Here is a 16,553-nt window from a genome sequence, read left to right as displayed (position 1 = left end):
ATCAGAAAAAAGTCTGCGAAGCTCTGTGATGAACGGATGAAAGAATGTTTCACTTGTCGGTTTTTTGGGACCAAACCAAAGAGTACTCAAAATAACAAACCGACTTTTGTTAGTGAAATCTAATTCATTAATCGTCAAAACAATTGGCCAAATTTCAAAAGGAGTAGATTTCGACATGCTAATGCCATCTGTGCTAAAAGTTACGCTTACGTTATCACCACTATTTAAAAAAATTTTTAACTCATCCTGATTATAGTTCGCCCCGGTAAAAACCTCTCCTCTTACCCCATTTTCGTTAATATTACTCAAATTTGATTTAGTTTTTTCTATGTGATCCCACAAATTTGTCCCTTCTAAATTATTTTTCAGTTGTTGTTCAATAGAACTAGTAAGGAAATAGTCTTTTGACTTATAACACCGTTTAGCAGTAAAATGAGCCTGGCAGAACTCGCAAAAAAAACCTGGTCCAACGACAAATCCTCTCCCAAATACGACTCACAGACGGGGCACTTATAATGCAGAATCACTTTGGTGGAGGGCTGAGAGAATTCTTTATAGAATGAGTATTTAGACTTTGGAATGCAATTAGGAATGAGGGAACACAATATTGAAAGCAGGTCTTGGAGACACGTCTTAGAAAGATGATGTCGAAGGATGAATGCGAATACCAACGCTAACAGTTGGCTTTTTGTCATAGTAAGGCCTAGAAAAACAGGCTCGTTACCTTCATCAGAATCACGGTTGTTGTCATCGTCTTCTGGCTGGTTGTTTAATAATTCGTCAACCCCAACCGTAGCGTTGAGAAGATCTTCCAAGTCTCCTTCTGTTATAAAAAAAATTATAAATTATCAACAATAACAAGGTTAACAATGATGAATCAACCATACATAGTAGGATATCTTGAAACGTTAAATTTACTGTGGGCATGCATACCAGAATCAGAATCATGATTGTAATCAGGTAGTGGTGGTTGTTGCTGGTAATGATCAGCGGTCACAGCATCATCTTGCTGAATGTCAGGATCGTGATGGCCATCAGGTGCAGTTTGAGTTGCAGTACCTTGTCGTGTACCAGCTTGAAGTCCCTTACGCCACAATGTACTTCTTGGTATTTCTGGAATGTTGTCAGCCTTTAGAGATCGAAGGTAGTTGTTGTAAGATTTTGGCCGGCATGACTTAGGCATCTACATAAACCAGAGAAATGGATAAATTAGTATGACAGGTATGAATAAATAAGGTGAAGTCATTCAAAAATGTGTTGTCTCTATAGTCAGAATCAGATAGCTACGAAAATAATGTGCGTTTGTACTTTTAAAATTTAAATTATTCAAATAGTTTCAGCGTATTGCAATTACCTTTTCAACAATGTGGTTTGACAACGGCACGATTAAGAAATGAGAACGGTAAAAAGTAAACTTGATGAAGAAAAAGAATTTTCGTATTCTTCTAAAAAAAACCTATTGAAAGGACGCTGACTTTGACTAACGATGACATTGAGCTTTTCCTGTATTCTGCAGCTGCAAAGAAACTGTGGAAAACAGCATTGACATGTCTTTTTCTATAAAAATATCAATATAAAAAATGTCGGCAAATATCAAAAAAAATTTTTTTGTAAATCTAACTATTTCTCCCTTTAAATATTATATTATATATATATTAGGATTTAATCACGAGTATTTATTTTTTTGTAACAATTTATGAATTTGCTTGGCTATCTAAAAATCAACTTTATCATTACTTATCGATAATTAGCACTCCATTTCAATTTCGTCTGCAAAAGTAACAGGGCAAGCTATTAGTCGAAAACGTGGTGATTGAACAAAATTGGAGCATCTTATCCACTGTATGTGTTAGTTTGCTTTACTGAGGAAAGTGGTAGTCCTTTTAGTGCTTATGAAACAAAGTTTGTTGAATTACATGAAGGTGTTCAATACGATAACTTTGATTATTCCCAAAAGTACCGCAGCGTGTGGCCGATGAATAAGAAGAGTAAGACATCTGTACGGTACCCTTGTAAAGTGCTTCGATTCTCAGGTAAATAATATTTTTAAATTGTTCTATGTTTACAATCCAAATGTTTATTGTTATATTTTCTATGTATAGATAGCTTACTTGCCTTAAACACATTATGCAAAAATCTTGTTGATGGATCAATGACTTTAAAGGAATTGGAAGAAGAACGGTTAGCTCTGGGTGAGCAAGCTAAAGACAATGGAGTCATGAAGAAGTTGACACAGACAAAAGAAGATATTGCCGATGAAGTTAGTGATGGTGATGATAAAGACATGTTGAGAGGGAAGAGGAAACGAACTCCATCGACGAAGTTGAAAGACAGCAAATTACCCTTGGAGAAAAAGAAAGCTGTCTCGACCAAGTTTGTGAAGAAAACTGCTACTCAGAAAAGAAAGCATTCAAAGGAAGTTGGCAAAAAGATTATAAAGGAGTTAAATCGCCTTGAAGTGTGTAAATTTTACAACAAATTAATATGCATGAGTTAACGCAATTAATAACGTAACGTTATTAACCTTTGTATTTCATTTTTACAGGATGATGAAGAGGACAAAGCTGTTTCTAGCAACAGTGATGCCAACGAATCAAATAGCAGTGTAGAAGAGGATGAAATTGACGACCAGGATTTGTTAGAACAAGAAATGGGAATCGTTCCACAGAGTGTAACGAGAAAGCAAAAAAACAAGCAGTCTTCAACGAAGAAAAACATGGTCTCAACACAGTCATTCGAAGTATTTATTTAAATGTTTTTTCCCTGACACGCTTTTCAATCATTTATTGTTCTAGCTTGCAGGTTTAAAGTCATTTACTCGACTCAGTCGAGCAGGCTTAAGCGACAGTTCACATTTTTCTTCCACTTCGGCATTCGGCCAGGTATTTTTATTAGAATGTATTTGCCCTTGACGTACTTTATCAACATTTAATAAGTTAATGTTGTGTCTTTCAAGTTAAATGTTGATGAAAATCAAGATGTTGATGAAAATCAAGAAAAAGACTGTTCCAAATGTTCAAATTTTGAATCGCGAATAATGAAATTGCAGTCTGATCTGTCTATTTCTTACGCTAAAAATGGAACTCTGCGAGATCAACTGACTAGTAGCGATGCCAAACTAAAAGAACTGCAAGCATTAATTTGTTATTACGAAGGTACCACTTTGTAAGTTAGATTCTTTACACAATATACCTGATATCTCATTAAAACTATTTACAGTCTCACGGCCGACTACAAAACTTGGATGGGACATTCAGAAACTGATTGAAGCACATGTAAGTGGGCCGGTCATGATGGGAAACTTCAAGTCCAGCACCGATGAATATCCCGATGAACCATTTGGTCAGCAGTTTTCAGCATGGAAGTCTCAAAAGGCCGTTCATGTTCCTGAAGTAGATCTTCGCCATAATTCTCCTCCACTGCCGGCACTTAAAAAGACCATTCCTCCGACAGCTGGTCTTAATGTTGAATCGATTTCTAATGTGAAAACTGCTCCTTTGATAGTGCACGCCTCTGAGAATGGATCATCAGACGATAATAAGGTATTATTTCTTATTAAACGTTTTTTTTTATTATTATGTTTGCATATGACATTCTGAAAATAGGAGTTGACCGAAGAAATCCGATTTCCAATCCCTGATAGCGTCTTAGATTTATTCTCTACAAAAACATTGTCAAATTTCGTTGGGAAAACCATGGAATATTTGCACCCTGATGGTGACTACTTGGCAACACGTAATCTCTCAGACAGAAACATGTCAGCACAGAAAATTCAAGCTGGAAACGCCAGTGACAAAATCCCAATGACGGAAGAGGAAATACAGCAAGTCGTTGGTAGTTCACTAATTATTAAAACCATGTTTACATTTAAAATTTAAAGTTCGAAACTGGTTTTCTTTTAGTGATAGTTGAACGCAAGTTTAAAACTACACAAAAAGCACAACAATTGACTGAAGTTCGGAGAGCAATCGTCGTCAAACTCAACAACTCAGCAGCGAAAGCCAGAAAGCAGCAAATCATCGCCAATTTGTCAACTTAATTCTATACGACGAAGAAACAGCCAAGCTCAATTATTATTTTTTTAATTACAATGATTCAGAGGTTTTTCTAAGTTAAACAAACTGTGTTCTCTTGATTAACACACCATTTTTATTCCAGAAAATGTGCCAAATTGTATGTTTCTCATGTGTTTGTGTTATGCTGCTTTAATGGGTTGAAGCCGGAAGTCATTATTATTGCCAAAAATTACTGTGTTCACGCGCGCGTATCAAATACTCCCAATCCATTGCAATTTATGTTGTGTATACCTATGCGGATTTATTCTTGCAAGAATAAAATTTGAAAGAAACAATTTAGTACATCATTTATTACTACTTCTATATACTTAATTACATGATTAATTACTATGATTTTTTGTTTAAAAAATCATAATTATTACGTGATTAATGTCACCATTAATTGTCTCAAAAAATTATTGATTAATTTTTTGATTAATTTTGTACTAAATTACATGATTAATTACTAGCGATTTTCACCAGGGATTGACTTTTTCGTCGAGTATTGACTGTTTTGGCATTCCCAAATAGTCTGTAAACTGTTTCTGTAACTGTAACAATTTCTGCATTTCTCCATCTTTTCTTCTGTACCCACGGGAGACTGATCGGAAGGACGTAGACGTTCTGCTTTCTCTGATGAATATTTTGCATATAAATGCTTGAATCCAGTAACCGCAAGAGGTCTTCCACCCGTGTCAGTATCACCTGAGGCCTGAGGTGTATTGGGTCTAGAATTGTCGTTACTGGTGACAGAATCGTTCATACCATCCTCATTGTTTCCGAGATCATCTTTCCCACGTGTTTGTAAGGAATCTAGAACTCCCTAAAAAGAAGTAAAGAACCATTAAGAATTCCAATATGAATAAAATGGAGTAGAATGAAGATTTAATAAAAGTTTACCAACTGATCCATTATTTTTATTAAATAGCTTCGACACGTTTGCTGACGTTCTGGAGAAAAAAAAATTTTAAATTAGGATCCAATACAGTAGCCAACATGAAAATAGGATTGAAGTCAGAATGATGATCATTCAACATAAAATCAAAACGTCGGTCCATTCAGCGCCGGATTAGAGTTTGGCGGGCCCTGGGCAAAATTGATATCGCGGGCCCTTTTTCAACCTTTTTTGAATATATCATATAAGCAAGACTATATCAACAAGCAAGACATTCAAAAGATGCTGAAAAGATTCTATTTTAGAACATATACATTCAGTACACTTATCAAATAAGTAATTTACGAACATTACAGCAATCACTAATTAAATTAGAACAGATCGAGATTTTCTACTAGCAAAATCACTGATAATATCATTAAAATCAATATCGTTAGGTAGATCGGACTCGATGCTCATCAAAATTAAATTATTGAGGCGGTCCTCTATTGTGCTTGCCCGGCTTTCGTTTTTGATCCGCTTGAGTTTTGAAAAGGACCACTCTCCTTTACAGTTGGTTACCATCATGGACACAAATATGCGAAGAGCAATCTCGATGTTCGGGAAAGATGATTCTAGACGATTTGATTTGATCCTTGAATACAGAGTCTCAAACAATGTTTTCTTGCGGCCTTTTTCATTAGGAGATGATTTTTTCTTCTGTCTTTCTTTCACATCGTCTTTAACGTAATAGACAAATTGCAGACATTCTCCGTAAAGATCCGTTGGATCTACGTCACCACAATAAAATCCTGCGAGCTGTTAACATTTGCTTTTGATATCAGCGTTACTCATGTTGTTTAATTGTGTAAAAAAAAATGGTTGTTAATTCGCTCGTAAGCGACGCTTTGCGAAGATAAACCCTCGTTCAGTGAATCAAGGATTGATAGAGATTTTGACTCGGAATTTCGTAACGCCAGTTAAATTAGCGTCAACAGACGGTCCTTCATTACGTGTTACACGAACACTTCGCTTCTTCGCTCGTTTAGTGGTAAAACTGTATTCAGCTAGGGGCCTTTTCTCTTTAGCCTTCTCAATACAATCATCGAAGTCGTCTCTCACCGATTAAATAAAAGTTTTCAAGGAATTCATAAGCGACAATATATCGGATAAATTTACGTCCTCGGATTGTAAAGTCTTGCTTACCATGTTGAATCTTGAGAGAATGCGGTTCCAAATTGAAGTCAAAATAACATATTCGAGTTTATCCATTTTAGAAGACAGTGACTTGGCTTGGTTGATCGTTTTTGGATCCTCTTTATTTGCTGCTTATTGCTTGCTTATTTGCTATTAGGTTTAAATCAGCTTGGATTTCATTGTAGCCACTATCAAGAGCTCTTACTGCATCGGCATGAGCTGACCATCGTACATCAATTAGTCATCTAAAGAACCACTTTACCTCCAAGGGCTTTAAAAAAATTTTCCATCGATGCGGAGAAGCTGAAAAAAATACGTATAGGTTTTGTACAAACAAAAAATACGCCTTCACGACGAAGCAACACTCTGCCGCTTTTAAACCAATCAAATTGAGAGAATGTCCACCACACGGCACATATTCCGCTTTTTCATTAACCGCTTTGATGCGAGCCTGCAGCCCGTTGTACTGGCCCGACATATTGGATGCATTGTCATACGACTGTCCTCGACAGTCCATCACAGTAATTTTGTAGGTCTCTAAAAATTTAAAGACAATCGGACAGATATTCGCCAGTGTGACGAGCAATCGGAATAAACTTAACAAATCTCTCAACTGTTTCATTTTGTTTCACGTAGCGGAAGGTGAAAGTTAACTGATCGACGTGAGTTACGTCTGGGGTAGAGTCGACACTTATTGAAAAGTACTTGCTATCTTGAATTTCTGCTATGATAATTTTCAACACTTTTTGTCCCATAACATCAATAAACTCATTACAGATGGTCGACGATAAATAAGAGGAAATCCCACGGCCTGCATTTCCATATTTCTTGATATGCTCATTTAAGAAGGGATCAAATTGAGCTATCAGTTCCAAAGTTCCAAGGTAATTTCCATTGCGAGATGAAAATATTATTTCATCGTCTCCACGAAAGCCGAGTCCTCGATTAGCCAAAAATTTTATCGTTGCAACAATTCGTTCGAGAACTTGAATCCAATAATTTCGTTCTTTTTCATGCTGGTTAACTAATTCACAATCGACACGACGAAGTCTTGAAAGTGATTTGTGTTCGATATAAGTGCGGATACACTTGACGTGGTGAGCACTTTTTTCGTGATATCCAAGCATAGTCGAAGCGTGTTTCCAGTCTGCAAATCCTTTAGAAAACTGGTTTTCTTCCTTTTGCCTTGGTTACCTTTGGTTTCCTTTGGTTACCTTTTTGCCTTTGGCGTTGTAAACTCGCTTTGATTTCAAGAAAGCACCGTCATTGTTTTGACAAGCAATCGGACCCTTTTCAATCCAAAAGTCAACTAGTTCGGATGAAAAGGGCTGAAGCCACAAGCCGCGATCAGATGATTGATTACAATCCAAATTCACTAAAACACATTCGGAGTCGGACACGTTGACCAGAATGGAACAGGGGCGACTAGCATTAGAATAAAAACTTGAAAGAGACATCCTGTCGTCAGATGAATCATCACTATCGGCTCCATTATCACTATCCACGGTTAGTGATATTGATAAATCAATATCATCGGCTGACTTCTCAGAATCTCGGGCGTTACTGTTGCTCGTTGAAATGGAGGCTATAGGTTCAGGTGTCTACCGGATCCAATTTTTTAGCCGAGAAGAACTACCCATTCGCACAGATACCTACCCAGATAACTACCCATTGGACGCGGGGCCGAGCCCTAGGCCTACCCCTTTTCTGAGAGGGAAAATAAGCCATAGTGGAGGAACCAGGGGTCTATGACTCTGGATGAAGAAATGAGTAGGGTTCGGCCCGGGCAGAGTCGTAGAATTACATACAGTATATAGTCATAGATTAGTTTACTTTTCGACGATAAAAATATTTTCAAAACATTTTAATTATCGAGCAATGATTTAATTAAAACGCGAAGAATTCAGGAATAAAAATTTGCTTTTTTTAGTTTATTGAATTCATATCATTCATCGAAAAGTCGGTTACTTTCTATACAAGAGCTGGTGTGATTTTGTTTTTAAAAAATTGAGACACTCAAAAACAAATTTCGTTAATTTTTATACCGATGTGTTGTTGTCGCCCCTATTCCGTTGGAGGAATTAGATACATTTTTTCAAAAAGGGGATCTTCTCCTTGGGATTCAAACAACTCATTGAGAAGTTCAACGAGAGGCCGTTTTCTACGCGATCGGCGAACGGTCAGTTGGCGATTGGGTTCTCTTCCAATACTCGATGAATGCAATTTCAATTTACGGGCAATTCTAAAGAGGTATTGAGAATAGATAAGTAAAAATATTGATGCATTTAATTTTAAAAAAGTACAAATGAATTCGTTTTCTTTGGTCAGTAGAAAACTCGTTGGAAAAAATGATGTTGTGCACAGAAAAACTGTTCATATAATTGTTTAGGTAACGGCGAATTAGCTTGACAAATGAATTTTTTCCTCCAGAGCCATCATATCCAATGCCTTTTCTGCCGACAATCACATCAGATCTAAGAAAAATAAAAGTTTATTGAAAAAATTAACTTTGACGCTTAAATAACAGTAACTACTTTATAGGTTCCACAATCCCTTGTTTCTTTGCACCAAGTCCGGTTCCCTCACTCCACCCCATCTTCTTCATCATTTTCATAGCAGCGGCACAGTTAACCGGTTGCGCTGCAATACTTTCTTCTTTGGACAAGACCTTTGAATTTTTGCCTCCAGAGCCATCATATCCAATGCCTTTTCTGCCGACAATGACATCAGATCTAAGAAAAATAAAAGTTTATTGAAAAAAATTAACCTTGACGCTTAAATAACAGTTACTACTTTATAGGTTCCACAATCCCTTGTTTCTTTGCACCAAGTCTGGTTCCCTCACTCCACCCCATCTTCTTCATCATTTTCATAGCAGAGGCACAGTTAACCGGTTGCGCTGCAATACTTTCTTCTTTGGACAAGACCTCGAAGGCACTATTTGTGGATAAATGTTTTCCTTCCATGAAGTCCTTTGTTATGGTGGTCCTCACTGAGTTTTCCGTTCGAGCTTGTCCGATGTCTTCCTCCAGCGCTATGAAGTGGTCGATTGAAATGCAGATTGTATCAGTAATGATCATCTGATAATGTGTTTTTTCCAAAATAGGAAACGCCAGTTCGTAGACGCCTCTCTGCGACATCTTTTCGTTTTCGTGATACGAAGATACGATCTTTCTGCCACCTATATGCAGCACTGATTGCCTTTAATACGACATAAAATTCACCATATCAAAACCAGGAATCAGATAATTGCCAATATAAGTAAATAGTTACCACTTTCCTTGATGTTTAAAAAAAAAATTCTTGACTTTAAGGTCAACTGAGGATAAACGAGCCGAGGATTCAATTATTATCCGATAACTTGGTACCGAGTTAGCTTTGTTTTTGGCATGTTTTGTGATTTTTTTTCTTTGGATATCTGGATAATTATTACAAAATTTGGTATCCTGGGTCCTACATCCTCATCTATTTTGTAAGATAGATTTAAAGGTAACACAATTTAATGACTAAAATTTTTATTTTGCCTTTTCCCATGTCCGTTTCTTGGAAGCTGGTTGAACAAATGCCTCGTGTTCTTCGTAAGTTTGTGAATCATTCTGAGTTATCGTACACTCATAATTTTCTGCATTCTTAAGAGAAAGTTTTTCGGTGGCACGAGTTTCTTTTTTTCTTTTTCTCTTCTTGGATGATTCTACATTATTGCCATTCTTGATATAAGCTGCTGAGGGCGGATTCAGTTGAGTAGTATCTCTCTCACTTAACTCATTATTGTCATTGCCAGAGATATTTTTCAAATTACTGGATAAAATGGCACTCATGAAATATCTTGCATTTGACTCTGCAGTATTCTTTCGAAAGATCCGGTGTTCGAATCTCGGATAAGTGAAAATAGAAATTTCAGAAAAATTGTTTTGAAAAATAAATAGCACAACATCATCAAGCCCTGCAATACCAAGCGGCTACATGTTGCATTAAATAAATCACTGGTTGGGCTTTATACGACGCTTGTCGTTTAAAACAATTTCATAAATTACTTAATTTTTTTAAAGCACCAAGCGAAAATTACTATATAGTTTTGAATACCAAAGTGCAGTTGTCTAAGATTTCCATCTATCGGTAAAAATGTCGTGATTCGATAGCGTCATGAAGATGGTGTCATGGGTTAATCTCTAACCAGCATCACATCGCCACCAATGCTGGAGATATTAATGGACTATATGGAGCGAAACTGGATTCGAGGTCGTTTTTGGAATCCTGTTCATTTTTCCTGTTTCAATCTGCTTTTGAGAACAAATAATGATGGTGAAGGTCTTCATAATGATTGGAACAAGGTATTTTCAGTTAACAAACACAATAACTTACTGATAATAATTATTAATCTCTTACCAGCTGGCGGGTGGCCCAAATCTACCGTTTTATAAGATGACTATGGTGCTGGAACAGCTATGTGAAGACGTAAAGCTATCCCAGAAGCTTCTTTTGCACGAGAAGATAAAAGCCCATAAGAAGAAGGAGACCCAGTTGAAAAACTCCATCTTATTTACTTTGTTGTCAAGGTACCATGAAAATGAGGTAATAAATGCAATGTTTCAAATAAGTGTTTAAATAATCATTTCAATCTATCATTTTAGTTATCAACTGTGGAACTTCTAGAAGAAATAGTTTTAGAACTAAAAACTTCGTTCCCCACTGTAGTCCCTGAACATCCTTTGAACCTTAACGACGAAAACATAGATAACTACGACATGTCCTCCGAGAGCGATGACGAATTGTGAACCAATTGTTTCAATGACTTATTGTACTATTACACAGAAAATATTACTTGATAGATTCAATAATGAAATTTATTAATTTCGGAAGCATCGACGAATAGTGAAGGTGATGGTACAGCAAGCCCCTTGCATTCACAGAGATGCAAGGCTGGATCACCGCGATAAACTTACTACCGCGGTACTACCGCGCGGTAGTGGTAGAACCGCGCGGTAGTACCGCACGAGCTTAAACTACCGCACCACCGCGTTAGTTCTCAAATTTCCGTGCGGTAGCAGTAGTTTTTAATGCCATCTAGCGCTGATAGTAAAAAACACAATTACAAAACAAAAGATGGCATTCTTCAACAGATCAGTCTGATCTTTCACGCTTTCAGAATTCAGTTCATTAAATCAGAGTTCATATTATCGCGGGTGAAAAGGGAGATTGGTTATCTCTTCGCGGAGATGAGTCATCCGCTCCTTGGACAACGCTGCGATCGTGGTGAAGAAATTATCAGGAGAAGTCCGCTCTAAGAAAGATACGCAGATACGCAGTCCGGAAGGGGAGTAATTCGCGCGACGGTATAAAACGCTGCCCCGAATCTGCGTTAGATGAGTCTCCGTCGGGTGAGCTCCCAGAGCTGGGCTCCGTAAGAGGAGTTCCCTGGTTTCCCAAGAGGTCTTCAGACGCTTCTCCAACTTTTGGTAATGGTTATCCCTTTTGTTTGAGTTAAACCATTGTTTAGAATTTAAGTCATCACTTGTTGTATTCGTTTGTTCTTGTCCAAATACAACTCGTGTGACAATATTCCTAAACTTTCTAAATTCTACAAATTTGAATGAAATATCATGACAGGGTAAGTAGACTTGAAATATTTGTATTGCCTCATGAAATGTCTTTATGTGTGGTTTATTATTTCTAGTAGGCGAGGAAGGCCACCCTCAGTTGCACCCCTTACAAATAATCAAAGAGGCACGACAGTCCATGATATGTCTACCGGAAAAAAGTCAGGGTCCAGTTCAAGATCCAAGAAAAAAGTACTTGTGACACGGAGCAACAGGAAGGGAACAATGAAACTGAAAGTGAGTTGCAAAGTGAATCGTCAACTTCAGCCTCATTGCCATTGCCAGTTGGAGTTGTTCCACTAAGTAAGTTACGAGCTGAGTCCATCATTTGTCTGATACTTTACATAGAGAATAGGCCTAATAATCTAATGTATATCTAGGATCTACAAACACCCAAACATTAGATGCATCACGTCACTCACGAGACTCTTCGTCTTCGTCCCTTACTTCAACATCAAGTAGTCATAGTGTACAACAGGATGTTCATATTACTCCACCTGTGACAGGTACAGTATCCTGCACAAAAATCCGAACACCAATTTAATTTTTTGAAGCCACCTATTGGCGGGGTAGCGGGTTTTTTGTTTTTTTGTAAAGGAGGAGGGTAGACGGGGTGATGGACACGACAGGGCAGGGTTGGGTAAGTCTAGACCTAAAATAATGCCTTAAGGTATTACGCTTTAAGGCAAGTTTAAGGTCAGGACATTTTTGCAACCCCCAGGGTGGTGTGTTTTTTTTTACGACAGTTGGAAATTTAGGGCTTAGGCTTGGTAATGTTGCTTACCGAAACAATTTAGCTTTTTTTTGTTCCAGCTGCCTGTGAACATTTACGGTGTTGTCTATGGCGTAGGTGTAGCGTTTCTGAATGTGATGCTGGAGATCGATGTTCGATTCCAGATGTGGTGAGAAATTATTGGTTTTCTTACGAGAAATTCTCATTTATATATAAAACAAGTTTTCATCGAGCAATATGTGGCTTTTTTTGTTTATTAAATAACTTAAAAAATAATAATTCACTTCATTCTAAAAAAATTAATATTCCCAGCATATTCCAATGAAAATATTATAAAGATACAAAATGTTTCGCAACTCCTTATCGGGAATCGAACACTGATCTACGGCGTCGCAATCAGATGCTCTACGCATATGCCATCAGTATCGGTATAAATGTGCACAGGCAGATCTCTGACTTATTTTGGGTAAGGAATATTACACAGCCAAAATCCAACATTTCCAACTGTCGTTTAAAAAAAACACATCACCCTGGGGGTTGCAAAAATGTCCCGACCTGTTACTTGCCTTAAAGCGTAATACCTTAAGGCATAAAAACAAAATTTCTAGACTTACCCAACCCTGCCCTATGTTTCTTACAGAAGGACATGTCAAGAGGCTTGCCTACCCATTATCGTTCTTTACATATCATAAACCTTCAAAGAAAGAAGGAAATTCACTATACACCTGCACAGTTAAGGGATGCAAAAGAGATAAACCGTTTTCCACCTTAGACAATTCCAGGGGAAATCTTCGTGCTTATGTTAGAGTGAGTATTCAAGGAAAAACAATTGTAAATATTCAAATTTTGAAAGATAATTCTATCTATGGTTAAATTAAGTCGTGTCATAAGGACAAGCTAGAGGAATTCAATGCAGCTTGCAAGGATCTTGATGTTAAGAAGGCAATGACCACAGGTTTACCTATGCCAACGAATAACAGTGCTAAGGACAATCAGAATCAGTTGGAGGGAAACGACGAAACGCAACAGAAATCCTTAACTCAACCAAAGATTCATTTTTCGGGTTACAGGAAACCCTTGACACAGAAGGAATTGGAGGACTGCGTTACGGTACCAAGTTTAAAGCTATTTTATTAATTACTTTGTGATTACAATGTGTTTTCAATATTTTTTTAGAAATAGCTTTGCGACGGTGTTTTGCCTGTCTACCACACTGACACAGAAGCTTTTCAAATGTTGGTGAAAACGTTGGCCCCCCGATGTAAAATGAGAGGTCGGCGATTTTTTCGGAAACCGATTGCAGCAACGTACACAACAAAGAAGGCGGATCTTAAAAATGAATTGAAGGAGGATGCAAAATGGATCTGCACGACAGCCGATGGGTGGACGTCTCGAAGAAAATCATTTACTTGAATCACTGCCTATTGGCTAAATCAGAATCTGAAAAGACGTTCTGCATGCATAGCTGTCCGACGAGTTATTGGCACGTGTGATTATGACGTTATTGCGAAGCTTCTTGAATAGGTGTATGAGGAGTTCGACATCTTGGACAAAGCTATTGCGACCATCACTGACAACGCAAGCAACTTTGTCAAGACCTTTCGTTTGTATGGATCGAAATCCAATCACCAGATGATTACCCCCAATGTAACTACAGTACCTGCACCGGCCATGACTGTACGAGCGAGCACATCTAGTGCTAATAAATAAAATCGACTGGTATGTAACACTGATAAATTTCAATCCCCTATAAATATGTGTGATTGACTGATTGCTTATTTAATAGGTTGAAGAAGATGCTGATATTTTGGATGTGCTTGACGAGGAAAATTCTGAATTTGACGAAACAGACGACGATTGGGATGATATCGGTGGTGACCATGTGGTTGACGACCGAGAATTAGGCGAAAGAAAAGACGAGGACCCTCATGATGAGGAACATAAACGCCCCGAATCAGATATATTTGATCAAACTATTCCTTTGATAGACATTTTAGATGAACGTTTCACATCTGAGAACGTCTACGTCTTGCCACCACATCGACGCTGTGCATTTCACACATTGAACCTTATCTGCAAATGCGATATTTATAAGAACATGGAACCTTCTCTGAAGAAACTTTTCGAATCAACAGATAAGAAATTTAATGCAATATGAGCCAAACAAAATCGAAGCGCCAAAGTCTCTGATAATATCCGCAAGCATCTCGGCAAACTGTTTATCATAAATAATGAGACCAGGTGGAATTCGTACTACAATACCATGAAACAAGGCAAACATTTCATCAACAAGAAGCGTTACGAGCTTAAAGCTTTTTTTGAAGTCTATGGTATTCAGTATTTTCGCCCGGCCGAAGAAGAACTGGTGCGTGAATACGTGAAGATATTGAAACCTATGTCAAAAGCTCTGGATGTCCTTCAAACGGATGTGAAGGTTTTGATCGGATATCTCTTGCCAACGCTGACTATTCTTATTCAAAAACTTGAGATGCTGTTTGGTGATAGGATGATTGAGCATGGCAAATCCCTCATCAGAGTAATGATTTTGTCAATCAACACTCGCTTACAAGACTGTTTTGAGGACCAGGAATTAATCTTAGCAGCCATTTTGCATCCTCGCTTCAAAAACAAATGGATTTCGGAGGAAGATAGGGAGGCGAAGACACAGCTACTAATGAATACCTTTAAGTAACTTAAACAAGATCCAGTGTGCGGTACGCAATTGAGGTAGATCAATCAAAATGTAATCAGTAAATTTAATTCTAATAATCGTCTTTTTCTATCACAGCGACAATAGGAAACGAAGAGCAACAGAATATGCCAGTGAATCTCAAGACAGCGACTTCAGCCCAAGAAGGAAAAAAAAAGAAAAAAGGATTTCTTTAAGAGATTGTTTGATCCAGCTGATGCTGATGTGGATAATGAAGTTGATCTTTATTTATCGGATACTTCAAAAAAACTTTGAAGTCTGAAGAAATATCCGACTTTAAAACAGCTCTTTCTGAAATACAACGCAACACTCCCGTCCTCCGCATCTGTGGAACGTTTGTTCAGCCTTGCTGGAAGGATCTTTGTACCGCTGAGAAATGGGTTGTCGGATCAAAATTTCGAAAATTTTTGTTTCTGAAAGCAACTAAACATTTCTAATTCAAATTAAATTAGATTTAAAACATTTCAACGCTTTTGTTTAATTTTATTAACAATATAACCCAAAACTACCGTTGAACAATTACCGCTATCGCGGTAGCCACTAAAACTACCGCTGTAGTACCGTGCCGCAGTTAAATTTTTTTTTAAGTTACCGCTACCACGGTAGCGGTACTTTTTTTAAACTACCGGGCCCTGCCTTGAACGGAAGTGATGAGTGTACCACCTTTGAGGGTGAAGAGCGTTCTCCTTGTCCCGACGGGGACAGAGGAAAGAATTTGGTTGTTTCAAACTCTTCTATTACAGGTACGGAGACGGCATCACGCCCAAGAAGTATACTTCGAGCTCCAAGATCTGAAGAGAATTGTTCCAAAAATGTCGATAATGTTAATGATGTAATTGGTTCACACAGGTTAAGGTCAAGAAACAAACTACGGGCTCCTGTGCGTTTTTTCTTTATAATGATCTTTTGGTTGTATGCTTGTGTGATTAATTGTATGATCGAGGAAGATCCTTTTTTTTAGGTGGCGATATTGTTACGTATGTCTTTTTATGTAGTCTTGTGTAGTTGTTTCTATAAATGACCGCTAGATGGCTTTTTCTAGCGTGGTCTTATTAATCTAGAGCTGGTCAGTTCGCGTCTGTACTTTGTCTGATAAACAACTCATGCTTTTCGGTTTGTGTTTATTAGCGTTTTCGGTTAATCTAGCTGTGTTTTAGTCCATTAGGGCACCATTGGAAGTAGTGTTAGTGTTATTTAGAGTAGTCCAATGGTGAAAGGAACCTTTATGTTTTTGCTCAGTGACGAAAGGGCCAACATTTAAGTAACTTTGGCTTTGGGCTGTTAGCATCAACAAGTGTTTATTGCCTCAAAACAATTCTACCCGTGACAATATTAAAAAGTAAATAAATAATAAAACCTATTCAAAAAAATTTACAGAATATTCTAT

The 16,553-nt window shown here is 37.6% G+C and overlaps 4 protein-coding genes and 2 pseudogenes across 4 annotated transcripts; 2 read left to right on the top strand and 4 right to left on the bottom strand.

The window, feature by feature from the left end:
* LOC116929714 lies at positions 1 to 1,497 on the bottom strand. Its single transcript, XM_032937047.2, has 3 exons — positions 1,355 to 1,497; positions 934 to 1,183; positions 1 to 823 (listed from the first exon to the last, which is right to left on the bottom strand). Exons 2-3 carry the CDS (start codon positions 1,181 to 1,183, stop codon positions 366 to 368), a joined length of 708 nt encoding a protein of 235 aa, XP_032792938.2. The 5' UTR covers positions 1,355 to 1,497; the 3' UTR covers positions 1 to 365.
* A 295-nt stretch (positions 1,498 to 1,792) lies between these two features.
* On the top strand, positions 1,793 to 3,893 carry LOC116929712. Its single transcript, XM_045173401.1, has 7 exons — positions 1,793 to 2,033; positions 2,103 to 2,458; positions 2,546 to 2,740; positions 2,796 to 2,882; positions 2,957 to 3,155; positions 3,220 to 3,542; positions 3,606 to 3,893. Exons 1-7 carry the CDS (start codon positions 1,976 to 1,978, stop codon positions 3,876 to 3,878), a joined length of 1,491 nt encoding a protein of 496 aa, XP_045029336.1. The 5' UTR covers positions 1,793 to 1,975; the 3' UTR covers positions 3,879 to 3,893.
* Positions 3,894 to 5,316: 1,423 nt separating this feature from the next.
* Positions 5,317 to 5,784, bottom strand: LOC116929756 (annotated as a pseudogene).
* A 1,366-nt stretch (positions 5,785 to 7,150) lies between these two features.
* LOC116928709 lies at positions 7,151 to 7,798 on the bottom strand. Its single transcript, XM_045173899.1, has 3 exons — positions 7,763 to 7,798; positions 7,349 to 7,727; positions 7,151 to 7,311 (listed from the first exon to the last, which is right to left on the bottom strand). Exons 1-3 carry the CDS (start codon positions 7,796 to 7,798, stop codon positions 7,151 to 7,153), a joined length of 576 nt encoding a protein of 191 aa, XP_045029834.1.
* A 308-nt stretch (positions 7,799 to 8,106) lies between these two features.
* Positions 8,107 to 9,266, bottom strand: LOC116928708. Its single transcript, XM_032935801.2, has 4 exons — positions 8,920 to 9,266; positions 8,661 to 8,858; positions 8,430 to 8,600; positions 8,107 to 8,368 (listed from the first exon to the last, which is right to left on the bottom strand). The coding sequence occupies exons 1-4, from the start codon at positions 9,264 to 9,266 to the stop codon at positions 8,191 to 8,193; spliced, it is 894 nt and encodes a 297-aa protein (XP_032791692.2). The 3' UTR covers positions 8,107 to 8,190.
* A 2,464-nt stretch (positions 9,267 to 11,730) lies between these two features.
* Positions 11,731 to 15,538, top strand: LOC116929779 (annotated as a pseudogene).
* The last annotated feature ends 1,015 nt before the right edge of the window (positions 15,539 to 16,553 follow it).

This window comes from Daphnia magna, linkage group LG5 (genome assembly GCF_020631705.1).
Source record: "Daphnia magna isolate NIES linkage group LG5, ASM2063170v1.1, whole genome shotgun sequence".
NCBI lineage: Eukaryota > Metazoa > Arthropoda > Branchiopoda > Diplostraca > Daphniidae > Daphnia > Daphnia magna.
This window is presented reverse-complemented; position numbering and strand designations above follow the sequence as displayed.

What these genes read in the sequence shown, in the direction of transcription:
- LOC116928709 (XM_045173899.1), bottom strand. Translation starts at nt 7,798, where the DNA reads ATGGGTAGTTATCTGGGTAGGTATCTGTGCGAATGG. An exon ending in GTAGGTATCTGTGCGAATGG is followed by an intron (nt 7,728 to 7,762) that starts GTAGTTCTTCTC and finishes TGGATCCGGTAG; the next exon opens with ACACCTGAACCTATAGCCTC. An exon ending in GCGAGTTTACAACGCCAAAG is followed by an intron (nt 7,312 to 7,348) that starts GCAAAAAGGTAA and finishes AAGGTAACCAAG; the next exon opens with GCAAAAGGAAGAAAACCAGT.
- LOC116929714 (XM_032937047.2), bottom strand. Translation starts at nt 1,183, where the DNA reads ATGCCTAAGTCATGCCGGCCAAAATCTTACAACAACTACCTTCGATCT. An exon ending in CAATCATGATTCTGATTCTG is followed by an intron (nt 824 to 933) that starts GTATGCATGCCC and finishes TTTTTATAACAG; the next exon opens with AAGGAGACTTGGAAGATCTT.
- LOC116928708 (XM_032935801.2), bottom strand. Translation starts at nt 9,266, where the DNA reads ATGTCGCAGAGAGGCGTCTACGAACTGGCGTTTCCTATTTTGGAAAAA. An exon ending in GGGATTGTGGAACCTATAAA is followed by an intron (nt 8,859 to 8,919) that starts GTAGTAACTGTT and finishes TATTTTTCTTAG; the next exon opens with ATCTGATGTCATTGTCGGCA. An exon ending in GGGATTGTGGAACCTATAAA is followed by an intron (nt 8,601 to 8,660) that starts GTAGTTACTGTT and finishes TATTTTTCTTAG; the next exon opens with ATCTGATGTGATTGTCGGCA.
- LOC116929712 (XM_045173401.1), top strand. Translation starts at nt 1,976, where the DNA reads ATGAATAAGAAGAGTAAGACATCTGTACGGTACCCTTGTAAAGTGCTT. An exon ending in TAAAGTGCTTCGATTCTCAG is followed by an intron (nt 2,034 to 2,102) that starts GTAAATAATATT and finishes TTCTATGTATAG; the next exon opens with ATAGCTTACTTGCCTTAAAC. An exon ending in ATTAATTTGTTATTACGAAG is followed by an intron (nt 3,156 to 3,219) that starts GTACCACTTTGT and finishes AACTATTTACAG; the next exon opens with TCTCACGGCCGACTACAAAA.